This window comes from Cygnus olor, chromosome 22 (genome assembly GCF_009769625.2).
Source record: "Cygnus olor isolate bCygOlo1 chromosome 22, bCygOlo1.pri.v2, whole genome shotgun sequence".
NCBI lineage: Eukaryota > Metazoa > Chordata > Aves > Anseriformes > Anatidae > Cygnus > Cygnus olor.
Window position 1 is genome coordinate 5,370,192 of NC_049190.1, and position 26,226 is coordinate 5,396,417.

A 26,226-nucleotide genomic window follows, 5' to 3' on the forward strand; every position below is an offset into this window, starting at 1 on the left:
GCTTCAGGCTCTGGGGGTGTAGCTGCTGCGGGATGTGGTGTATGGGGGGGCTGAAAGGTCCCCCAGCACCCCCGGTGCCCCCAAAACCACTCCGAGCACAGCGCGAGGCGTCCGCGCCCGGGGCGGCACCAGCAGCATCTTCCCTCTAGGGACGCGCCAGCCCTGAGCAGCGATTTGGGATGAAGATGGGGGACACCGGGGGGGCTCCCCTGCTGCCTGAGCACACCCCAAAAGCTCCCTCAGCCCCCCAGGCCTCTCCCAGCTCTCAGCCTCCCGGCTCGGAGGCTTGCAGTACCCTGCAGAGCCGTGCGAGGCCACCACAGCCCCGCGCTCCCGTCCCCGCCTCGCCATTAAATGCAACATCTGATTTCTCCAGGCTGTTATGTGTATATTTATTTCCAATGAGGTCAGGAGTATCAAGGTTGTAAAATAACATATTTTCGCTTGTTTTCTTCCCAGATCTCATACGAAGCGCTTCCAAAGTCAATTATCTCCCGGAGGCTGTGCTCCCCGCTCGGCTCTGCCTTGCGGCACGCATCCACCGCCTGCCACCGCCGTGCCAGGGGGCCAGAAACCGGGGAGGGACAGCAAGAGAGAGACAAGGGAAGGGGTGAAACACAGCGCCCTGACGGGGATGACAAACCTCTGCGGTGGCAATCGCTTTCAAAAGGCGACCGGTAGCACACAGGCACCTTGATTCCCTCGACAAGAGCAACACTGGCCAGAAGGCACCTCCCTGATGGGTCCTGGCGCCCCAAAACCAGCCGACCCATCGCAATAAATGCGCCATCACCCCTTGGGGTTCAGCACGTTGTGCTAGGATAAGGATCCCCCCCTTCTTCCAAGAGCTGCATCCTCCACCCACTGAAATAAAAGGTCATTTTTTGGGGCTCGATGGGCTTTGGAGAAGGTCTTGGAGAGGCAGGAACATTGCAGAAGAAACCGACCCAGCCAGCAGATTTGGACCCCTGCTGCAAAATCTATTTTCAAGCCCCTTCCCCAAATCAGGCACAACTGAAACCTCAACATTTCCTGACGTAACGTCCCGGCCAGCCCTGGCTGGGGGGGAGCAGGGGACCCCACACCACGCTGCCGGGGGGGCTCTGCTGTCCTCCTCTGGCTTCCCTTCCACTCCCACCTGCATGGCTGCATTTTTTCAGGCCGGCTCTTTGAAACATCTCATTTCATTCCTCATCAGCTGCTTTCACAGAGCGTAAGCCCGGTTTGTCAGCCAGCCCTTGCAGAACGGAGTAAATCCTGTTTGATCCATTCCTGTGCACTTTGAAAATGCAGAAGAGCACCTGAGGCAGAAACACAATAACCCGGTGCGTGGGGGGCTTCCCGGGCCGCTTAATTATCCAGGCACAGGAGCCCTGCAGCTCTGGGACGTGCTTTAGCGCGGCTATTTCTGAGCACATTTCCAGCTTGTTTCTCCCTTCCCTTAACTCAAGTACCAGCACAACTAGCTAACAATTGATGGAAAACAATAATAAAATTTTAAGATGATGAGATCTGGGTTATTTCCTTTCTCTCGCCCCTTCTTGAGACAATAGCGATGATGATGGTGATGATTGCTGGGAGCATAACATAATTTAACGCCGTGATTGAGAGCTCACTGCGGCTCTGCAAAGCGAGTCGGGGAAGAGCCGGAATCGCTCATTAATCCTTCTTCACCCTTGCCTTAGGCCTCTCCAGGGCGAGGAGGTGCCAGGGCAGGGCAGAAGCAGTGGCAGGCAGGGCCAGCCCCTCTCCCAGCTGCCGGGGAACAAACATCCTTCCTCAAACGATGGCTCAGCATCAGGGGCTGCATGGAAATGGGGTCAGCATCCTCACGCCATTCCCCACCCCTCCCCTCTTATGTCCTATGCGAGCAGGGGAAAAACTCCAACCATTTATGCAGCTGCTGTCACTGCAAGTTTAGCCATAAAATACCTTGAGAAAAAAAAAAAAAAAAAAAATCCCAGGTTGGGATTTCAGAGGAGATGTAAGGGCTCGGACACGGGGGCTGCAGGCAAGCTGCCCCGAGCAGGCGGAGTGGCAGTAACGGGCTGCTCTTAACCTTTTGCAATATGAAGTCAAGCGCGTTTCCTTGCACCTCTGGGGGAAGACGTGCGCGCGAAGGCACTTGCTGTTGTGTTTGCTGCAGGCTACGAGCGGGGGCACGGCCAGAGAAATGGGGCTGCACGGAGCTCGTGAACCGGCCGCGGGCAACCCGCTGCTGGGACCCCTTTGCAGGCAGGACCGGGCTCCTGGGCACATCTGGAGGGGTTTCACCTCTCCTTCCCCCATGTCCCGACCCCACGGGGTCACCGGGGTAAGGGCACCTCGCTTGCTGCAGCTCTGCAGGGCCGGGACCCTGCGTGCCTTTTGGCAGAGGGATGGGCACGCTTCCTAGAAATGTCCTACGCTGGCACGATCGACTCGCCCAGACACCGAAATACGGGGCTACACGCAGGTTGTAAGATTCGTACTGCTTTAACTAGACAGATCTCGGAGCAATGCAGCTGGAGTGGCGTGGATGGGTTTGGAGGCAGGCCCTCGTGGCAGCACAGATATCATTATGAAGTATTTGCATTGCCACAGCACCGAGCCGGCCCCACCACGGCACTTTCTGAGCACCTTCTAATTACAGCCGCTGTATCCCCGCAGCCCCCCGGAAAGGCAACGTAGCACTATTACTTCCCATTAGCAGACAGAGATCTCCGATCCGTGGAGGCGAAGAGAAAGGTTCGCAAAATAACACTTACATAATCCCAGAAACGCTCAGCAGGATTTGCAAAAGCGCCCGTGTCAGTACCTGACCTGTTCTGCTCCGTGGATAAAGCCCGCCCGGAGCGCCAGAGCTAAACCTGGCCACAAGTGACGCAGCCCCAGGGGCTTCGAGACGTCTGCGGGAGAGCAACGGGGAGAAGCTGGGTCCCCCACGAGCCTTGCACCCACCCCAGCATCCAGTGACAAGGTGTCACTGCCCAACTGGAAGCCGATGCACACGCTGGTGGTGAAGTTTCCCTTCCATCCCTCCCCCAGGCACCCCTCGCCTCCTCCCCACCCGCGCCAGACCCCACAAAGTGTTTTCCCGAGCTGCTTGCTATGAAAGGCGCTGCGCAAAATAAAGTTGTGTTGCAAAGTAATTGCACCTGGAAGGCAGAGACGAAGCTGCGACCAACCTCCACGCGTTGCCTCTTTGAAATTTGCAAGCAGCCGCCTGAATACATCGGTAATAAAAACAACAAAGAAGGAAATTGGGACGAGCTGCGCTAATACGGTGGAGGTGGGAGCAGCCAGAAGCTGCAGAGTGGGGGTGGAAAGATTTCCCCTATCCCCTAATGAGATATATAGATTAAGGTGGCCCTGTTTCCTTCCCTCCCCGCTCAAATCCAGCCTGCTGTCAGCTGCTGCTCTGGCATTACATACGGGGCTAGCCGAGGCATGGCTGTGGCTCGCTGGGCTGCACCTGCCCCAGTTTTTAGCCATCTCCTGCAGAAAGCAGTAACGGCCAAGCTATGGATGCCCGCCTCAGCAGCCAAAACCCTGCAAGCCCCCATTTGCATGGTGAAGAATCTGGCTGTCACTCCCAGCTGGTTTTTTAACCCCCCCCCACCCCCCCCCTTAGGATGCATGTCTTTGAATCTGCATTTCTTCGTGCCCACGGGCTTGCACAGCACGGGGGAACCCTCCAGGCTGGCGAGCACCTGCAGGCACCACCGCAAGGCGGGCAATTACTGCAAGCAGGGAGGAACGCTCCTGCAAAGCCGGGTGTCCCCTGGAAATCACCCTGCTGCTCGCCTCCTGCGTCACCTCGCAAAGGTGATCATGTTTGGAGCCCAGCACATTATTACTACTTCCTTTTATAATCCCCTTTTTTTTTTTTTTTTTTCCTAAAGCACCTCGCTCCAGCAATAACCTGGAGAGACGTCTTGGGATGCCAAATAACAAAACGCATTTCCGCAGCGGCTTCATAATTAATGTTTGCATCGTTTATCTTTCATGGAAAGATTATTCTGACTAACGAGGTTCTGGGCCACTAATTCATTACAGTGCCTTGTCACTTCCTGCTCCTTCTTATTACCCAGAAATAGACTCATTAGTCAGAGTTCAATGACAGGGAGAAATTGTATTCGTTAATTTAATTCCTCCTCTCTCCCTTCTGGGTCGGTGTTTGTCCAGGACTGGGGGACTGAAAGAGGGAAGGGAGGAGACATGACCTGTTGCATCGGGAAGCCACTGCTGGCTTGGCTGGGGCTGGGGCAAAGCCGTCCTCCACCAGCCCTGCCAGCAATGCCCCTCGCCACCAACACCTACAATCCATCATTCACACCCCTCCCTGCTGGGCACTTAGCCCCTGGACGTGACCGAAATACAGTTCTGAGTTTTATGAGCAGCCATCCCTTCGGCTCCCGCTACGTGCCTGCTGTCCAGCCCGATCGGATGCTTTATCTCCACCTCTGCCCTCTGCCAGCCGGGCACCCCCGAAGAGCCACAAAAAGCTGGCTTTAAGCACCAAACAACGAAAGAAATGCAGAGATGGCCAAGGAGGGGGGAAATCGATCCCGAACCAGAAATGTACCATCACCAATGGGGGCTGGTGGGAAGCGAAGGGACAGCAGGATCGATCCCCAGCGCCAGGACGCTGAGGTCCCATCACTGCCAAGCTGCAGCCATCAAAACCGTGGGTGCTTGGGGGCACCAGTGCATGGGGGGCAGGCATTAAAAGCAGCAGCACCGCCTGTTTGCTCCTTGGCTCCTGATCAAGGCTTCTCCCCAACCTCTGCGGGCGTTTCTCTTGCATTTATACCTCACCTGGCCAAGGTGCTTCCAGTGTCGGCTTCACAGGGGAATTAGGGGATAAGAAGGAGCAAAAGCTATTTTATTTCCCACACACGTGCACTAAAACCTGAGCCTGAGAAATGCGAGTACAACACCTGCAAGGCTTTGTTGTTGTTTTGCTTGTTTTTAACACGTTTAAGAGGGCAAAGCCAGGACCAGCAGGGCAGGGCAACAGGGACCGTGTTCAGCAGAGGCACCTGCTGCCTGGGCTGGTCAGCACCGAAAGGGTTAACCTGCCTTTGATTCACGCAGCCTTGGCAGGATTTTGCTGGGTTTTCTACAAGTAATTACAGTAATTGTGGGGTGTAAACATTTTACTTTCACAAGAGAGATCAAAAAGGGGCGTGTGAACAGGAGAGGCAGGAGGACAAGCGAGATCAAAGGAAAAAAATATTTAAATCTCTGTCATGTTGCTTCCCAGCTCCTGTGAAGTCTGATAACGGGGCTCGAGGTGCGAGTGGAAGGCCTCCATGCTGCAGTGATTTCCCAGCCCGTACTCACACCTGGCCTCATTAAGCTCATTTGTTAAACCACGCAAGGAAACCTCGGTCCAGCAGCTCCCCAACCCCATCCCTTGCAGCCCCTGCCCGAGCTCTGCGAAGCACACGGGTTATTTTCCCGATGCTAGAGCACGGCGAGCTCATACTTTTGGGGAAGAAAAAGCTCAGTTTGATGCTATTCTAAGCAATGGGTCCGAGCAGAAACTCGGGAGCTCGGGATTTGGCGTGGCCCTCGCGGTGTGCCCGGTGGCAACGCAATCCCTGCGCGGCGGAGCCCGAGCATCCCTCTCTAATCTGCGCACGGCAGGAGGATCTGCTTTTCCCTGCGGGATCGGCTATTAGCAGTTGACGCTTCGTTTACACAAAGCCATGAGATTGTCCAAATATTTGCCTCAAACACACGCTGTGTTTTGCCTCTCGGCTCGGCTCCCGTCCGGGGTGTTTCGCTCCAACTTTCCCATCCGTCTCGGGTCCCCCCGGCCGCCGCGGCGCCGCTGCCACCGGCGATGCAAGGGACTCGCGGGGATACGGCGAGACCTCGAGCCCTCTCATCAGCTCCCTCCCCTTCCCGAAACAACATGCCATAGGAAAGGGAGCCACCCCTTGTCATCTTGGAGCAAAGGGCTTCTGCCATTTATTTCCTGATTTCCCTTCTATTCTGCAAAGCTGGGTGGGAAAAAAACAACCAAAGTTCATAATGGATGCTGAAACACTTTTCTTTTTTTCCCAAACGTTCCATTTCCTATCAAGAAGAAGGTTCGATTTGGACTTCTAATACAAATTCATTAACTGTTCTCAGGAAAATGCTTCTCCCCCCCACGCATACCTTGTCTCCTCCGAGGTTTCCCCACGCCTCCATCCCTGCTCCTCCTAACACCGCCAAGCCAGAGCAGCAAAATCCTGCGTGCTTGGAGAGGGCTTTTCTCTGCAGAAATGGCTATTTTGGTAAATTAGCCGCTGAGAAACTAGGGTGTGGCTTTAAATGACCCCCCCAAACCATCCAGCTAATGAAGACCAGGTATCTCGACGGTTCCAGGATGCTGAGCATCTGGGCATGGCTGCGACTCGGGGTGGGATTTTACGGACAGCAAAACCACCCATACAGACCTGAGGTCTCCACGGTCTGTGTTTATTCTCTACCTGCCTCTTTCCCAGCTCTCCCTTTAATTTTGAGTCAAACCCACAGATTTCCCCGTTTCCCACCGGGTCGATCTGCTCTGTGCATTAGCTGGGGCGTGAGCAGGGGGGGTCTGTGCCTTGGTGGTCAGCTCGGTTGATGAGGAGCCGAAAAGGGGGGTGGAAAATAATTGAAGAGCTGACAACAAGGGTTACGGCACGCTGCTCCACGCTCCTCTGGGCACCATGGGGAGGCCAGCAGAGAAAGGATGCACCGCTGTTTGTTTAGGTGGTTTTTTTTCCTGTTGTTTATAGCTACTTTTTTCACCCTGCTTTCCCTCTTGCTGGATTTCCAGATAAGCCCCGCAGCCGTACGCTGGCTTGGCAGTCCCCTGCCCTGCTCACATACATATGGTTATGAAGATATCTCGCTGCAGAGCAAAACAGGGCAAGGAAACAATAACTCCTTCCCGCCCATTCCTGGACGCTGCCCAGTGCATTTGCTGTTGCAATTTAGGCTCATCGTGCCAGGCCAAATTTTCGGATGGAGTCAGCGCACTCGCGGAAGGTACGCCTGGAAAGGGCCCCGAGAAATGACCTCATTCCCACCGCAAAGTGCCAGCAAAACCAGCTCCTCCCGAATCCCTCCTGCACAGGTATTGCCGCGCATCCATTTCCAGTGACGCCCAAATGGCCAGGGAGCAGCTGCGGGACGCAGGCCCTGCGTGTCCCTGGTCCTGGCAATGCCCAGGAGTGCCGGAGCCAGGCTTTCCCCACCAGCCCTGTGAGATCTGGGAGATGACAGGGCAGCAAGGAGATTTCAAGCACTACTTACTCCCGGAGCTACAGTAATATTTCCGTGTGCTAACAGGACTCACTTCTGCATCTGTCTTAGTTTTGCCATACGCCGGAACACTAAAAGCACCGCGACACCCCACGCTGTTAATAAAAGCGATGACCAAGCAGGCTGCAAAGAGGCTTGGAAGCCACCGTGCCACACACCCGACCACCAGCGCCTCCATCCCACACGGCAACCCCAAAACCCATGGTGCTGCCCCGAAGCAGGGAAGGAGCACCCCACACGTTTATATCCCCGGGCACCGCCTATTCCCCCCAAAAAACAGCACCAGGACCGAGAGGACACAACAGCACCGCAGCCCAACAGCTTCCAAGAGGGGTCCCTTAAGCTGCTCCCACCCACCAGCATCTCCTTCTGCTGCCAGAAACCCAAGGAATTTCTCAGGATCGGGTGCAAGGCAGGGATCTGTGCCGGCCACGCGTGTCCCCAGGGCTGGTGGCCGTCCCCCCAGGCAGCCACCTACCTGTGCTGCTTCTGGTCCCTCGCTCCCGGTGCCACCGGCCGCGGCGCCTGCCCACCTCTCGCTGCATGTCCCAGTCCCCCGCTTTTAAAAAGCCACTCCAACTTTGCCTTAAGGACGCGTGGAATGAAATGTCACTTACCTATTAAAGAAAAAAAAAAGAGAGAGAGAAGAAAAAGGGAAAGTATTACACAGGCATTCTTTGAAATCAGGTCAGCTTAGAGCTTTGAAATGGCAAAAATTGAAGGATATTTTCCTCCCACTCCCCTTTCTTTTTTTTTTTTCTCCCCTCTTTTAAAGGACTCTCTACTTTCCAAGTGTTTCCTTGTGTCCAGTTTTCCCTCTGTCACAGCTCTCCTTGCTCTGTGCTGCATCAGTGCGCACCTCCTCCCAGCACACGCAAGCACATCCATGGGCACACGTGCACACACACGCGCACATCTGTGTGCGCACACGTGCACGGATTGCTGCCCTTCTACAGGGGCAAAGGAAGGAGCCGGAGAAATTGCAGAACTCAAGAGAAGACAATCAGGAGTCTTCAATAAAGCAAAATAACAACTGAAGGGGAAGAAATGGTAGTGGGGAGGCAGCAGGGAGGAGTGCACCTGACCAAAGCAGCCTAACGGGCCCTAGGCCTCGGAAAAGTTTAGTACTAAAAGAGATTTTTATTATTAAAGAGCCGTTTTATCATATCCATCCATCTACCTGCCCGCCTTTACAACCTGCTCATTGCTAGTACACGAGCCATGTATCAAAAGCCCTACCACGTGCGGAAACGCCACGTACAACCTCAGCTTTTGCAGCTACGAGGGACGAGAAACTTGGTCCCATCCCTTGGCAGAGCATCTGCCCGCGAGCGGCCCTGCTCCATCCCCGCCACCTGCCTGCTCCTGGGCACAGCTAATGGCTGCAACAGCCGTCTACCGGGAGCGGCACGCAACAAAAAAAAAGCAATTCCTCTGATTGAGGCTGGCTCAATTCGTTGCGCTCATGAGCTTGTGATCGTCGGTGGGTTTTTATTGCAAAGCACCAGACTGAGACGGTCCGGCGCTGCCCATTTGTAACGGGAGGCTGGAGCGCTGAGCGCTCCGTCACCTCCGTCCCCTGCGGTGGCAAACGCCACGGTCGGCTGCCGGCGCTCTGTCCTCCCCGTCCTCCTCCTCCCCTCGCCTGGCCCCAGCGAGCCCAGCTGCCTTTGTTTGCTGCAAACCCCTGGGGTGGATTTTTCCTCGGGGGGCGCCCTCCTTGGACGCAGCCCCAGCTGGGAGCGAGGCAAGCCAAGGGGCTGCAAGGAGCGAGCGGGGCTGCTCTTGTAACACCACCACAAAACGGGGAGCGGTGGCAGCCTGCCTGCTCCCGATGGGTTTCAGCTCAGCAGGTCTCGCTCACTTTTGCTCCGGCAGAACTGCAGAGGGTTTACCTCGTCTCCCCACCGCTGCCTGCCAAGGGTTGGGTGCTGCAGGGCAGGCAGGGCCCGGCGCCGCTTGTTCCCATTGCGTGGGAGCAATCAAGCCCCAGGAGCAGGTCTGGCACGCAGGAAGGCGTGAGAAGGCAGCGCTGTGCAAACAGCAACCCCTGCACATAAAAGCACGAAGCTGCTCTGCGCTGGCTCAGGCTGCAGCGTCGCTAGATGGGGACAGAGTCCCACCAAGCCGGGGAAGGCGCCCAGCACCGCTGCAGCTGGGCACGGATCCTGCGCCCTACAGAAAGGGCAGCTCGGGGCCAAGCAGTACCACGGCCCCTTTTCACCAAGCAGCTCCGCTCGCCACTGTAAAGCCGTTGTGGGAACGGGAGAAAATCCCTTTCGGAAAACCCAGGGCGGGAGGCAAAGCCTCACCCAGGCACATCTCGCTCCGGGCACCCGCAGCATCCCCAGGCTGACGCCGCTCCACTTGCCCAGCAAAGCACTTCCCTTTATTATCCCTTTTCTGAGGTCTCAAATGATCGCCCCTTTGAGAGGAGCTCTTGCTCTCCCTCCTCCCTGCTTTGTAGCAAGTTTTTCTGTGCATTGTATTTTTTCTGCAGCAAGCATATTTATCGATTTTTCACGCTGGGCAAAGCAACGCGTTCTGCACCTGTGGGGAGCTTCATTTGCAGGAGCCACGGGGCTGCCTGCAATCCCTCATGAAGCAGGAGGGAGGATTAGGGGACAGAAAAATGCATGGCAGCTTTAAACTGCTGCTCCTGTCACCCAGCAGGACATGGGCCCATGCAAACATACACACACGATAAAATAAAAATAAAAAGTCCAAACCCATTCCTTTTACTTGTTTCTTGTTGAATAAATGATGCATTTGCCCATCTGACATGATTTCCCTGTTCAAAATCCTGACGGACAGCATGTCCACAAGAAAATCACTGCAAATCACCCCGGGATGCTGTGGTGGTTCCACTCAGACAGGCACCAAGCACGGAACCATATTTTGACTGACCATCTCCCTGTGAACAACTGAAGTTCGTGCAGGGTGTATATTTTTTGCCAACTCTGCTTAAAATGTCCATTCCAGCCCCAAATTAAACTGGCTACAGCAAAGCAAAAGGATCCTCCCAAAGCAGCAACAGGGAGGGATGCCGATTCCCTTGCGGAGTATTATTGCCAAGCTTCAAGCAACAACCCTCCTTCCCAAATCCATAAATAAATCCCAGCCCTACCTCTGGGGCTGCGGGGTCTCCTTCACTTCCACCCACGCATGCTACGTCAGCAGAGGAGATGCTTTGGGCCATGGCCCCTTCTAGGCTTGGACATCTCCCCCTGTCCCACCTCCCTGCTTGCAGTTTTCTCCCCAGGGCAGAGGGAAAAAACTAATATATATATACATAAATTAGTATTACATATATTAGGCTCATGAAAAGAAAGCAAAAGGGAAGTGAGACCAGAAAAAGGAAGGAAGGAGGATGGATGTGCAGAGGTGCTGCCAATGTCAGCACCAGGGGACCTTGTCTCCCCTCTCTGCAGCTTCTTCAAGGCTGAGCATGATAAATAACCGTGGGATAAGAAAGCTGAGCAGTGAGGACTCAGGCACCAAAGGAACAGGGGTGCCCACATACAGGGAGCTGGGGCACAAAGGGCATGAGCAGAGGATGCGGAACGAGCCACAGCCCTGGGGAAACTCATCATTTCTGCCCCCCGCTGACGCTTTTAATAACCAATTAATATTTAGTCAACAAGCAGCCCTGCTAAATCCAAGGAGCTGGATTTCACAGGAGGGCTGTTTCATGTTAAATGAGCACTGACTCAGCAGCAGCATTTACCAAGGATTACGGATTAGCCGCGTGCACGGTATCCATCACCGCAAATCCGGCGGGGAGGCATCTGCCGGCAGCGCCAGCATACGGCCACTTCCCCGGCCCCTCCGAGGGGCACGAGGGCAGAGTGGCCCAGGAAAACCTTCCAGGGACATTTCCCAAATAGGAGCTGAGGGGTTTTCCCCCCCCAGAAACGTTTCTGTGGTGCTAAGCCACGATGCTTGAAGGTGCCCAAGGGATAACGCGGCCTGGACCCGGGTTGGGGCACAGCTGCCACAAATGGGGTGTAACGGAGGAATGGAAAGCAACCGAGCTGCCAATCCCCTGGAAAAAAAAAAAAAAAAGAAAAGAAAAGAAAAAAAAAACGTGTTCCCATGCATCTATCATGAGCAAAACCTCACTTCCCATGGGCTGGGATGCAGTGCCCAGGCAGCAGCCCTCGCCACCCCAGCCCTGTGCGAAGCAGCGCGGGCGGCGAGGTGCCGCGGCTCGGCGCATTGGCACTGCATCCGCTGGAGGAGGTGATTAACTCCCTGACCCGCCGAGCTTTAACGCGACCTCCGAGAATAGATAGAATCTTGTTATCTTGTAATGAGTTTTATGGCTTATTTCAGTACATTTTGGCCATGTTTCTCCAGTGATTAGGGCAATTATCAGCCTGTGCGTTTCAGGATTATGAATTATGGAGCCTCTGAATGACTACGGAGATTTAATATCTCCCAGCGTCCCTCTGCCTCACTTCCAGCCCTTCACTCCGAGCTGGCGTCGCCTCTCTGCTCTTTATGTTTGGAGCGTGGGGAACGATAGAAGCACAGCAAAGTAATTAAACATCGGTGCTTACGTGTGTGATCCAGCGGTTACAATTAATAACACGGAACATCCGACACCCCCGACCCGGGGGTGCGTGGCTCATCCATCCCCGGGTACCAGCAGCAGAGATTTGGGTGATGAGAGCAGGGCCTGGGGGGTCCTGCCCAGGGCTGCAGCACCAGCCCGAGGTGCTTTTTGGAGGGATTTGGGCGTCACCACCCTGCTCCCATCCTCGCCAGCCCACCCGAGGTCTTTGCTCCGCGAGGGGCTCGGTGGCACCTCCTCGCAGCGCTTTCACCATGCACCAGCAGAGCCTCGCGGGTGCTCAGAGCATCACCAGCACCTGCACCACCGCCTGAGCTTAGGGAGCTACACGAGGCACGGAACATTTCTTTGGTAAGCAGAACCGTCAAAATCAAATTGCTACCTGGGGCTCCTATCTCCATGCTAGAAAACTGGCCCCCAAGGACTGCCAGTGTTTTGCTCCTTTCCTAGGACTGAGTCCCAGCTCCCAGGCTTTGTTGTGTTTTTTTTTTTATTATTATTATTATTTATTTATTTTTATTTTATATATATATATATTATTTATTTATTTCTTCACCCAATTGCTTGATTTGGAGGCATTGGCTCCCAGCAGGGAGGCGAGGTGCAGGCTGCGACCCCTGAAAGCCACAGCTTTGCTCCATCCCCTCAGCCCTGGCAAATTGCCCCTGGCAGGCGCCCGTTTGATGTCCTTATCTGCCAGAGCCAAGGGACGGCTGGGACGGCTGCAGGGTCCCTGGTGCTGCCAAAACCCCTCCTGGGCTGAAGGTGCTGCGGCCAGGGGGTCGTCAAGTAATCCTGCACGCAGGGCAGGCTGCTCCTCGCTTGCCACTGAGAGCAGCCGGGCCCTGAGGTGGGTTTAATTTTTGGAGAAAAACAGGGATTTTACATTAAAAAGGTGCTTCAAGATGAAGGTGCTGGACTGTGGGCATCCAGCCCATCCATCCAAGTTATTTCGGGGTTCTCTGGGTCACCTGGCTGAGGGCACCCAGCTCTATTCATGGCCCTGTCCCCAGGGTGCCCCGTCCCATCTGGAGCCTATTTAGGAACCTAATGCCGCTGAGCAGCTTAGGGCTGAACCCCGTGAGCAGCAGTAGCACGAGGGGAAGACACAGATCCCCTTCGGGATTTACACTTGCTCCGGGCTGCTCCCTGAGCCAACGGGGTGAATGGCCTGGAGCCACGTGCGGGGACAAGGAGGTGGTGCCTTGCTCTTCTGATGTCCCCCCGATGCTCCAAAGCACTTCCCAAAAGAGGCCAGCAGGGGAAACTGAGGCACGACGCGTCGCTGAAGCGGGACCAAGCCTCCACGCCCTGCCCAGAGAGATCCACAGTGGGGTTTCCTGCTGCAAAACCAGGCGGAGAGCAAAGAAACGAGGACACACTGTGCTCCTAAAGAACCAGCAACCCTCTCCTGGGTGACAGCCCCTGCCCAGCACTGCGTGGGCACGAAAACCCTGCCCCAAACCACCCCTGAAAATGCAGACAGAGCCTGGAAGCACTGAACGGGGCTCAGTGTCCCCTTCTTGCGGGGTTTTACTGTACAAAAAGCACAAAGGACATTTGGAGGCTCTTGCGAGCCCCCAGCTTTTCCCTAAATGTGAAGGGGGAGGCTGCAATAGCGGGGCTGTCTGCGCCCTGGCTGCGATGAGCACAGCACAGTCCAGAAAACGCCAATTTCTGCTGACACGACCCATCCTTAATTCAGTCCAGATGGAGCCTTTTAATGATCTTGATTCATGCTTGGTTTTATTTTTTCCTCCCTGCAAACGCTCACTGGAAATTGCCTGCTGCCTGGGAAACTACAGACGGCAGCACCAACGCTTGGGTACCGGCAGCAGCGCCGGCCCTGCTTCCTCCTCGCCCGCTTCCGTGGGTTCCTTCTGAGAGGCAAACGTAAAATATTAATTTTGCGTGGAAATAAAATTAAGGCCCTGGAAACGGGCTCCCAGAAATAAAGCCGTCGCTTGAGTTAATTAAGAAGCGGTTACGGCAAAAGCCTGCGATAAAGGCTTCGGGACGCCATAGCCCGGGATGGGGAAGGAGCTGGGTGATGGGGACAGAGCAGGACCCGGGCTGTCCCCAGCCCCGTCCCCTTCCATTTGCATCCATCCTGCACCACTGCTCGCCCAGTGCTTCCCCAGCACCGTGCTGGGCTAGGCTGAGCGATTCCACCCAGCACCGGCTGCAAAAAATATGCGAAACCAGGCTTCCCCCAAGGGGTGCAAGTGCCTCTGCCCTCCACGAGATGACAGATAAAATCCCCTGTTACTGGAGGAAGGTAATTTGACATAACAGCTGTTCTGACATTCTCTCCCTATGGATATTGCCGGCAATAAGAATGCAAATCAGCGCTCTTTGCACTTCTCCCGGGGAGCAACTTTCACCTGAAGAGTCGAGAGCGCTTCCAAAACGTGAACTCATTAAAGCCCCTTCCCAATGGCGAGGCCGAGCCCCCGACACCCCGACCGACGTGCTCCAGCCCCAGCATCCGTGCCTGATGCTTCCCTCCCTCCGGAATACCGGGGCATGAGCTGGGTGGAAGGAAATCGGTGGGAACCGAACCCTGCTGCTGGCCGCTGACCGCTCGGGGTAGCTATTTCCAGGTGCTTTCCCTCGCTGAGCACCCTTTCCCTGACCCACCCACGTGCAGCCCCTTCCCCGCGTCCTCCCTGCCTCCAGTCCCCAGGGACAAGCCCTCGGCGCGAGGGCAGCGGCAGCCTGGGACCCTCCAGCGAGGAAGAGGAGACGGCGCCGCCCTTCCTCCCTGCCACCCGGGGCGGGGATGCTCCAAAACTCGAGCAAAAGTGCTTAGTGCCCCGCTGCTTCCATTACGGCAGCTACTAATTATCCCTCGAAATTTACAGGCTCCCGGGACGCACGCAGATGGGTATTTAAGTTAGCGGCAGCCTCGGCTCGTCTGCCGCCAGCGCTGTGGCGATACCTGGCTTCGTTGGGATAAAATCCACCGCGTGTGGGGTGGGGGAAGGACCTCCACGGGTGGCACCTTCCCTCTCCAGCACCCACCACAGCCGCGGGACGTGCACCCCAGGGTCACGCCGCAGCTCTGCGAGGCCGTGGAGAGGTGAAAAAGCCTCCTCTGCCCCGGAGGTGAAGCATCAGGCCCCTGCCCTGGCTCAGCTCCTCCACCGACGGGGGCTGGATGCTGTGGCCACGTCCCACTAGATGCCCCAGCCGCCCCTCATATAGCATTCAGGGGGGCTCGCTGCCTCCCGTCGATGGTATTTTACTTTGTATAATTAAAGCTTAATGAGAATAGGGACCGGAGCTTCCCTAGCGAGCAGCCTAACCTCTGAACGAGGGAGCCACTCGGATTCCTAATTAATAAATACCTATTGGTACACAAAGCAGAGAGCTCCAGCAGGGGGACAGCCGAGCACCTCCCACCCCTGAACGTCCTTCAGCAGCTCCCAGGGAGCTGTGGACCCAAATTCCCCGGGCATGAAGCAGGATTGATTCCCAGGCGACTGCTCTAAGCCCTAAACCACTGGATTAAAACACAGTTATCACCACTCCATTTCTTCCGTCAATCTAGACCCCATTTTTTTTTCCCCCTCCTGCAGTTGAGCAGGATTTGATTAATTCAAATCACATCAGCCCCAGACAGGCAACACGACGAATTTACTATCCACTGCAAAACATTTGTTCAGTTGGACTGAGGCTCCTCGGCTCCCAAAGACCCAGGTCTGTGCCGCTCCGGCATCCGGGAAAACCGCGTTAACCTTTGAAATTCTCCGACGGAGCTGCCTTGGGAGGAACCAGCAAAGCTGGAGCAGCACCAGCACACGTCTGAACGCCGCCCCAGCCCATCTCTTTGAACAACTCCCTGAAAGACAAATGTCAAAATGAAAAAGCGTGTACGGGTGCAGAGTGTGGAGGGGATGCCCCAATACTGGCCTGTAACACAGCGCGTGATGGACGCGGCAGGGATGCCGGCAGCACACCGCAGTGCCCGCCCTGTGCACGGTTGGCTTTTAGACCTCACGTTCAAAAAACGTGCCTTTTTGCTAACCTATGGATTAAAACTTTGCTGTTCTTTTAACTTGAGTTAGGTAAGAAGCATCTGTTCCGGGAGGATAGACAACCCGGCTCTCAGCAAGGAAACCCCAAGGACTTTCAGTGCCGCAGCGCTCCTACAAAACAAGCAAGCTTCATAATCCCCCATTCCCACGTGGGAAACTGAGGCCCAGAGATGGGGACTTGCCAAGGTCTGTGGCAGAACAAGAAAGAAAACTCAGGTCTCCGAAGCGCCACACAAGCTCCCCGCGACCGGGCCATCTCCGTTCTCCAAACCAATGAAAACCCCGCAAATGGACACACTTAAACAGGCTTAACCCTCCAGTAAATCAGTTCAGTCTCACTCCGTAATTTACTGTTGCAAGCAAAATCAATTTAAGCAAAGGTTAAACTAGTTCTGTCTGTATTAGGAGTTTGAACCATTTTAAATAAATTGATTTAAAATCAATTTACCTGATTTTGTGCAACTTTTCTAATACAAGCTAAGGCATTGCTAAGCTCGGTTGGAGTTTCGGTCCGCTGCCCGCTTTATTTCAGCGCTGGCACTTTCCCAAAAGATGTCAAATGCCAAATTCGGATGATAACTTTAAGCAATGATGATAACAGAGCTCATGAAGAGCCCCGCAGTTAGCCCAGCTTCAGACAGCTATTATTCCCTGTAAAACGTGTGGTACTCTTCCAAAAGGAGCTAGCGTTGCCCAAAGTTTTCTCGGCGGCACAGAAGACTCCAACCTGCTTTTCCCGAGCAGCCAAGGAGAGTCAATGCACAAAGAAAGGGAAAGTCGATGCACAAAAATCTTTTTGTTCCCCATCCCTGGGTACTGGCCTGCCCTCTCTTCTTTGGTGGTCCGGCTTAGATCTCAAACAAGTCCAGGTGTGGCTTCAAAGCGTCTTTAGCATTACGAGTACTTAATAATAACCCATCTCTTCAACTTGTGCAAAGCCCTCTCTGAAACGAGGCCATGAAAGCACCCTATTGACTGCCTCATCCCATCACGAGGGTGGAGAAGGCGATAAAAATAGCTCGAGCACAGTGCACAGCGCTGCACGAAAAAGAAAAAAGAAAGCCTCTTTTCTTTGTCAAGCAAAATTGACCTCTCGTCCCACGAAGAATAACCCCCCAGCAGACTGCCACGAGCCTGCAAAGAGCAGGCTATCATTTGATTCTCACCTCTGTGGTCTGCATAAAACGGCGAGGCAGGACCTTTTGTGCGCATCTCCTTCTGCCAGACCGGAAAATTGCCGTAGCACGGGGAGCCCAGCAGTGGGAGAGGGTGGAGGGAAACGCCGAGCAAAGGGGGCGCGTTGCAGCCCTGTGGGGCAGGGTATGCATGGCTGGCACGAGGATGGTTTTGGGCATCGAGGTGTGGGGCTGCAGACGTCTACTCAATGTAGAAGGACATCCCAAAAGGCAACGTAAAGCACTGAGACCCGAATCACCCATTGCTGTTCCTTGAGTAATGAAGGAACCATGATTTTTAGAGTGTGGGGCATATACTCTCCAGTGTAGGGCTTACGCATCGAGGCACAATTTATCTTTTCCGCATCACAAGGCCAAACTCAGGAAACCGAAGGCCAAACTCAGGAACGCGTGCTGAGCCTGTACAAGCAAACAGGTCCCATCGACCTCCAAACCATGTCTCAAAGCTTCTCCCCACCCAAGCCCTCTCGCAGGGGAGGATGTTGTTCTCCAGAGCACTCAATTCTCCCTGCTAAACCTTCAGCCTCCGGAATAACTTGTGGCAGGAGGTCTCGCAGGGCAATTGTGTCCCCACTAAAATTTTATTAGGGATATAAAATTCCCTTGTATCAGGCTTAATTTCTGACAATTTTAATTCCACGGGACATCCCTTGGACCTTGAGTTATGGGAGCCAAGTAGGAGCTGCGGTTGACCTTCTCTCTGCCATCAACCATCCCATGACCACTGCGAAATGCTGAAATATCTGGCAAAAAAAAAAAGCCTCTGATCTCTCCACCGCCTCGGTGAGCAAGAAGAGGAGCGATTCATTTGCACCCCGAGCAGAAGCCTCGCCGATGGCCAGCAGCACATCCACACTTGGCCACAAAAAAAACAAAACAGAAACCGTTTCATGCTCTCAGCTGCCGCAGATTTGCACCTGCCCATGCAAGAGCTTGCAGAAGCCTTCACCTCCCTGGCCGTGCCCCATCTCTTCCCGTTTATTCCTGCCCCTCACCCTGCAGCAGGGAGCTGCAACCGTGCACTGCTCCCCTTCCTCTTAGCACCCCCATCCCCGCGCGTTACGACAGTGCCTGTTAGCAAGTTGGATATTTTGCAGCTGGCGATGCAGGGAGGGACGTGCCGAGACTGGATTTTATTTCCCAGCTCTCCGAAGAAAAGATGGGGGGAAGAGGAGGGGATTTGCGGTTTTGGAGGAGGGAGCTGAGGAGAAGACAAGGTTGGAAATTTCCTCCTGGCAGCCCTTTTCAAGAAGAGTTATTAGAATTTATTTTCAATTATACACAAGAATAAGCCGTCTGCAGTATAGTTAACTTTCAATTTCAACCAATTTTCGACGCATTCAATCATAGATGCCTCAGTGATTAAGAATCTATGTTGCAAAACAATTCCCACTTTGCAACAATGCAATCAAACAGATCTACAACTCATAACCCATTATCCAATAGTTTCGCAGCTCATTGGTGAAGTGAAATAGGATTTACCAAGCATCCCCTTTTTACCCGGCGAGCCCCCGAGCTCATTTGCAAACAGATCTGTGACTCAAAACAGCCCGCCAGGGGATTTGGGTTTGTTTTGTGTTGCTTCTCCTTGCTCTCTCTCCGCAGATGCAGAAACACGGAGGTGGGACACAGCTGGGCTGGCGGCTTTGCAGCTTCGGGAGCTTGCAGCAGCCTCCTCGCAGCAGAGACGTGTTGGAGGGCAAGGGGGGAGCTGCCCAGTTCGCGCTTGGCCGCTTTGCCCTGCACTTTCTGCATCCCAGCAGGAGCAAGATGCTCCGACCGGCGGCGATACGCAACAGGTCACGATACCAGCATCACCCTGAAGCTCGCCGTGCCCCAGGGTAAGGGATGCCTCCCGCCCTGCAGCCCCGAGGAGCACCCTGCAAACCTCCGTGGTCCCACCGCAAGGGCAGCACACTCAAACCCCAGACCCTTCCTCTCCCCAGCATGCACTGGCACATCATTTTAAGCGGATAAATGCGACTCGGAGCAGCGCAGAGCCCTGCACGGCCCTCACCCAGCACAGCAGCCAATTATTCCTGCTCCTGGAGATGCCGAAGGGCCCATCTGCTGCTCAGCACTCAGAGCACGAGCGCCCAGCCCCGCGCGCCCGGCCGTCTGCGGGAGGACAGCAGGTCCCCCTGGGAAGGGACAGGTCACAATTTTCTGTGCAGACGTCGGGACAGAAGGGCTCGGGCTGACGGGAGAAAAGCAGGGCTGAGCCTGGAGGATACGCAATAAAGCACCTAAAAACCTGACGTAAACGGGTTTTTTTGTGCAAAGCGTTCTTTGGTTAAGACCGAACTCCCCGGGAACGAGCTGATTTTAGGTAAAAACCCTCAGGACAAAAATAATAATAAATTGATAGCGAAAGAAAAGCATCAGGGAGCAAATATTTGAATTACATGCTTTGGAAAGTGCCACAAAACAGCTGCACAGCCCCCAGAGCAGCTCCCTATGCCTCCAAAAAAAATCACACCCTATGGAACAGGCTGCGGGGAGCAGTGAAGATCCCAAATCCTTCATTTTCCCCCAATTTGGGACAGCGGGCACTGACCACGGAAGGAGCCAGACGTCCCCGCTATAGGACGGGCTCCCCTTCCCGAGGGGCCGCGCACGCAGCCCCTGCTCTCTGCCTTTGATGCCAACAAATAACAATTTCAGACTGGGGAAGACACCTGGGAGAGCCGAGGCACTTGTGCTACAAGATAATTAGAGATTATTATAATCGAAATTTCATTGCCACATCAAACTGTGTCTTTTAGCATTAATTAATCTCCTCTCCCAGCCTCTGAGCACTCTCGGCTCGCTCGCTGTAGGACAGCAGCTTGTCAAACACACCAAAGCCTTGCATCTCATTACCTTATCAGAGGGGGCGAGCGGGGAGCCGAGGAGCAGCGAGCACATCCCGCGGACGTGAGGACGCCCGCACGCCCGCTCCCCGGCTCGCAGACTTGTCGAACAAGGAGCACGGGGGACATTTTCCCCCCCCCCGCTGCCTCTCACCCCCTCCCCGATTAAAGCAGGCTTGGCCGGGACGCTCGGCTCGCTCCGCTGTGCGACCCTCAGCGAGTCGCATCGACTGCACCAACATCCTTGTGGGGTGCTTGCGCCTTGCTTGCCCAAGTGATTTGGGCTCCAAAAATTCAACGCACCTCTGTTACGGGGTAAAAGCTCACCTTTGGCACCCCCGGAGCAGCGCACTGGGTGATACTTCTGGGAGGTCGGGGGAAGATGGGAGCAAAAATCTGAATTTCCACATGAGGTTCACAGCATCTGCCGGGTGAGGCCAGGCGAGACGGGGTTCGAAGCACCAACCCAGCCTCAGACACCCTGAGACCAACTCCAAAAGCTGCTCTGAAAATAAGCGTCTGCAACGTGACAAAGCCCAGCTTCAGGCAGAGGAGCCCGGTGCCGCGAGCCAGGCACTGCTGCATCGCTTCTGATGGTGGCTGAAGGAGCTGGGCACCCTCAGCACCCCCAGGATCCGGCCAGGGCTGGCAGCGAGGGCTGTGTACCTACTGGGGACACGCATGAGATGCTCTGTGTTCTAGTCATTGATTCTCCACCGCTTTCATATCTCAACTGGAAGTAAATATCCTCTCCCCCCTGTTTCCACCTTTCCACTCCCCCTTTCCCCGTTATTGGCTTTGTGACGGAAGGCTTTAATTTATTCCCCCTGCCATAGCTCCGTGCCGCTGTTTTCCTGCCATTTACACCATATATTACCCACCGTCTTGTGTCATTTAACTCCAGCAAGCGGTTGGGGATACAGTTTGCTTGAAGGATGCTGGATCCATTAATCCTGCCTCCAACACCCTGCCACATGGGGCCGTGACGGGGGGACAGCCCTGGCACACCGGTGGCACTGCCATGGGTGGCCTCTGTCGAGGTTTTGAGGCCAGGGCAGTCTCCCCATCCCTTTTTACTCGTGCACAACGCTGGTGGCTCTGCTGGGCTTGTACACCGTGCCAGTTTGCACGTCCCAGCATGGGGGGAACCAGCGAGAAGAGGATGAAGGGGATGAAGGCTGGGAAAGGCACTTGGCTGAGCCTCGCCAAGCTGCTCGGTGCCAGCATCTGTTGGTCCATGAGGACCAAGGGACACTTTCCTCCCCATCCTTTTGGCCCGGCGGAGGCTCCTGGATGCGAATGGAATCAGCCCAGGAGAGCAAAGGGGCTCACAACAGCCACAAAGCACTCCGGGGAGGAAGACTACCAGTCATCTTCAGCCCCAGAAATGGGACAGGGAGAAGATCAGAAATGCATCAACTGCGGCAGAGCCTCGCCTCCGAGCGCCATGCAGCCTGGAAATCGCTCACCAGAGGGAGAGCTTTGATGAAAAATAGAAGGGAAAAAAAAAATAAAGGGAGGAAAAAAATTAACAAAATGAAAAATGTATTTTATTTTATTTATTTATCGGAATATTTCCATGTGGGGAGAGCAGGACGGGCGTGATTATTCATTGTAGTCTACAAGGCAGGCTCCGCGGGGAAACACTGCCATGGCGCCTGCCTCCCCGCGCTGCCTGACACCTCGTTAGGATGTATTTAATTGCGCTCGCTCTCAAGAGGTGAGAGAGCCCCTGCCTCCCAGAGCTCCGAGTTCAACACTACACCTTCCCCGCCTTCGGCGAGCGGGTACGGAGGGGTCTGAGCTGCGGGGAACGAGGCGCTCAACCCACGGGCCAGCCCCAAGGCGCGAGCAGCCTCCTGCGCCAGGGCCACGCCGCACCTCGGGCTCCTGCCTATTTCTCAGCGAGCAAGAGCTCTCCCGATTCAACACCCTGCTTTCAGCACAGCAGCAAGCTGCAGCCCTCCTGTGGCATTTTCCACACGCAGATCTTGCTGGGAAGGATGTTTCCTTCTTTGTATTTTTGCTGATGGGGAAACCGAAGCAGCAAAGTGCCCTCCCCTGACCCACACAGCACCACCTCGGCTCCTGCCCGCCCGGGCAGCCCTGGAGCTGCTGCACTTCAGTAACTCCTCGTCTCTGCTGCACCAAGTTCGTCGCTTTGAGCCAAGGCACGAAAATATTTTTGTGCTGAAAGCCTGGGTCTGGCCGAGCCCCGACGAAGGGATGCCGCATCTATCCGCCTCTGCGGCCGCACGACAGCAGCTCGCCGCCCTGGCACGCTCCCCTGAGCAGTCCCTTCCCTGCTGACCAACATTTTAAAGCAGGGGAGCAGCAAAGAGCAGCAAACCCCCACCTCCTGCGTGCAGCAGGCCAGAGCCACTGAGGGAAATTTGCAAAAGTCCTGGGATCTGCAAACACCCGCGTGAAATCCCAGCAGCCAGCTTGCGAGCAAGAAACAAGGGCAGGAACAAGGGGGACCTGCAACTACCACTTGCGTTGAAGGCAACGTTCCCAGGTCACTTGTTTGGAGGAGGCAGGGGCAGGATCAGTTTTGTGATCCCCCCACCAGGACAAAAGCAGTTTGCTGGGAGGCAACAAGCTCTTTCTTCCCGTTGCTGAAGCCCAAACGATGGCCTGCACGTCCCCTGCACACAGCCCCGGTTCCTTTGGCATTTCTCAGTTTGAGGCGAAAGGAGAGAGCAATGCTGAAAAGGATTTTTTTTTCTTCCTTTTTTTTAAAAGAAAAAAAAAAAAAACACCCTATAATTTAAAGGCCAAAGCACTAACAAGTGCACGAGGGCAAGACAAACGCCTGGGTGAAAAACACAAAATTACCATTTTAATGGCTGAGCGGTGACTCCCCGGCTCTCCCCGGGGAGGCCTGTTGGATTTCAGTCCCTCGTTAGCACAAGGATTTGACGCAAGCGATTAATGCAGCGTTCATTAAGGGGGGGGCTTTTCCTTCCCTCCCGCCCGGAGCCCCGGGGTGGGCAGCACCCCCTGCCACCCCGGCTGGTCCCCAAGCGGGCAAATCATCAGGGATGGCGTTGGGTAGCAAGATCCCAGCCCTGCAGCGGGGATGACGTGAGGCTGGGAAGCGCTGGCCTGGCCCACGGACACGCGGAGCACCAGAAGCCGCCAGCAGGAGCAGAGCCACCAGCTGCAAGGCCACATCTGCCTCTCGGCAGAGCACAGCGATGTACCCGCGGCTCTGCCATCCCAACCCGCGGCTGCGGAGGGAGACGCTGCGGGACGGGATGCGTTCAGCCAGCTGCCGTCCCCAGCTGCGAGCGTCTGTCCAAAAAAGAAATACGGGGAGGCAGAGCGGTGCCAGGAGCCAGCCAGGCTCAGGGAACGGCTCCAGTCTGGTGCCTTCCCGCAGCCTTCGGAGAGAAAAAAGAGAGCGGGACAGGGGGATGCAAAATGCTCGGACGTGCAGGAGGACCCAGGGCTGCATCGCCAGAGCCAGGATTGCAGCTGGCTGCTGGCCCCGAGCCCTTAGGTGCAGGTAAAGCCCCTGCTCAGCACCATCACTGCCTCTGTGGTTTGGTTTTCCTGTTGAGGAAGCACCAGCGAAGGTGGGAGGTTAGGCGCGCTCAGCTGCTCTCTGCAGGCTCTTTGGCCACTTTGGCAGTTTTGGCCTGCACTCAGCGGGCAGCTTTGAGAAACAAATCCAGCTCCACGGGGACACGGTGGGGTGGCACCGTGCCCTGCTCCCCCAGCACAGCACCACCCTGACCAGGATGTGTCCCTGCTCCCCTCCACGCCGCAGCCCTTTGCAAGGGGAGCGCCTGAAGGGGCAGCCCCGTGCTCCTACGGCAGGTGAGGCAAGGCGGAGAGAAGTGATTGCAACTAAAAAGGCTTCTTTTATTTTTCATTTAAAAAGGAAAACGCCCTGTGTCTCTTTTCCTTTGGCTCCTTCCCCCTCCATCTCCTCTGGCCCTTTTGCTACATACCGTTCCCCAAACAGAGGGCTGTTTCCTTACCCCATCACTTGGGGCCGAGAGCCCTAAAGATGCTCCTACACCACCTCCAGCCGCCCCCATCGCTACCCTGTCACCAGCTCCTCACAAATTCTCTCCCCAGTGCCTTCCTCACGTGCCAGTAGATCTTGCTGAGTCCTTGGAGGGAGCTTGAGGGAGCTCTCCTTCCAGCCTCAGCCCTGCAAAAAGCACGTGCACGAGGCTCTCCTCCGCGCAACGCTCACCGGGAGCTCCGTTTGGTGCAAACCGGTGCTCGGAGGTCGGCAGCCAGTGGCAAATCTGGGGCTGGCACGGTGGGATTCCCGACAGCCAGGAAAGCCCCAGTGCCAAATTGCAAGGCGCCAGCGGCACGGTGACAATTAGCTGCTCGGAGAGGTTAAAGCAATGCAAGTCCCGTCCCCGCCAGACGGAAGATGCCAAGGGAACGTGTGCCGAAAGGTCTGGCCTCCTTAGCATCTCTCCGAAGTAATTCCACTTGTAACTCATAAAGCTTCCCCAGCCGACTGCGCCGCGCCTGCCAGCTTCTGGATGAGACAGACATTTGTATGAGATATACAAAGCCATTTAGCTGTTCAAAAGCTATCAGCACTTACATGCAAGGTTGAAGCAGGACAGATTCTGCTGTATTCAGGGCATCAAAGGGGATTATCCGGGAAATGATAACAGATTTTAATTTAGATCATCCGAGATGGGTAGCGGGGCTGGGGAGGGAGAGCTGGAGAAAGAGGCTAGCTCAGCTCCAGACTGTGGGAGGGGGGGGAAATAAACAAAAATAAAAATAGGCAAAGAGAGAGCTGATCTCAGAAGTTGTGCCCAGCGATTTGCCATGCTGACCACGGAGCCTTGCGCGCGGCAGCCTGGCTGCCCCCACCACCCCGTCCTCCACCACCGCCCCTGCCTGGGGGAGCAGCACGCAGCACCCCCGGCACCGAACAGTGCCATTTTATCCTGGGCACAGCCTCGTTTTGTGCTCCGAGGTATTTTTCTAGGCTGGAGAGGAAGAAGCTGCCCATCTGGCTGCGGCTGCTGGGTATCAGGCAGTCCATCAACGGCTTCTGGGTACATTAAGTTCTCCTCCGCAGCACGATCTCGCTAGTCCTCTGCTCCCAGCCTGATTTTCCACGCGGATTTAAAGAGCTCTGCACAATGAACACTGCCACATCTCAGACACACAGGCAGGAATGCTCACGTAAGGTACCTCCGGGTATCTAATTTGAGAGGCAGGGTCCTAGGCTTCCCACACAAGGGATGGATGGATGGATGGATGGACGGACGGACGGACGGAGGGACCTGCAGAGATGATCGACAACAACGCCTTGTGCACTGCTTTTTGGAGCTGCTCTAGGCCCTACTAAGTTTTGGACATGGAACGCTCCCTTAAAATGAAAGTATTTCATTTAAAAAACACAGAAAGGGGTTCTGGCTTTTAAATTGTTTTAATCGAAAATATGTATCAACTCCTTTTAAACTGATAAACATTTTAAATCAATCTTAACCCTTGTTTTCTTTTTAGAAGCAGCTCTTTGCCTCATGTCCTCTCTTGCCACATGGCTTCTTTGCAGGTTTTGCCTTTCTATTTCTGAAAGTCCCAGATGGGATCTATGAATAAAACTAAAGAGGAGCTGGAGATAGGCTCCGAGTCATTAACGCAGCAAATATAGACTCTGCTCAAGATCAAGACATGAGCAGGGGGAATGAAAAGCTTCCACCTCTTCCTGGGGACAGATCCAGGCTGATGTGAAGCGACACGACCCCACCAACATCAACAGAGCACGGGGTCCAGCTCTTCCCCTTTAGCCCCCAGGTAAATTCAGCGCAGATGGGTGATAAAAGCTGTGTTCCTGGGGGGTTAGAGGCTTCTGGCCACGCGCGGTGCAACGTTTCTGCCCGAAGTGCCAACCTCAGGGGTCCGCTCCTGGGGAAAAAGCCCAAATATCCCAAACCAACCTGCTGGATCCCGTGGGCGAACACAACTTCACCACCAGTTTGACCCAAGGCCTCTGTGTGCACTGCCAGGCTGCCCGGATGCTTTGGGGAGGGCGAGCGCCCGCGCCGCGCATCACATCCAGCATCCCCCAAAAAACCCAAATCCTCCGAGTTTCCAAGCCAAGCTCAGGACAGGTCTGCACACACGTAGCAAGGGCTGGACGTGGTGTTTATGCAGCCACTGCAGAGCACGCAACAACCAGAGGGATGAGCACAGCGTGAATGCCACCAGCCCCGGTAGCTCAACCGGCACAACCCACCAGCACGAAAGGCCCACCCGCTTCCACACCCCCGAGGCTGAGC

At 55.1% G+C, this 26,226-nt stretch overlaps 1 protein-coding gene across 5 annotated transcripts in view; it reads right to left on the reverse strand.

Annotated features, from left to right (window-relative positions):
- The window catches only part of LOC121058491 (protein CEPU-1), a 337,525-nt gene that overhangs the window by 208,148 nt on the left and 103,151 nt on the right, over positions 1-26,226 (reverse strand). Inside the window, exons 1-2 of one of the 5 annotated variants that reach the window (XM_040534071.1) lie at positions 8,549-8,631; positions 7,766-7,904 (exon numbers count right to left, since the gene is read on the reverse strand). The exons of the other annotated variants lie outside the window; for them this stretch is intronic. Coding sequence (XP_040390005.1) covers positions 7,766-7,904; positions 8,549-8,608 — 199 coding nt within the window. The 5' untranslated portion in view covers positions 8,609-8,631. Of the gene's footprint in view, positions 1-7,765; positions 7,905-8,548; positions 8,632-26,226 lie in introns of those variants that run through there. 5 annotated transcript variants of the gene reach the window in all.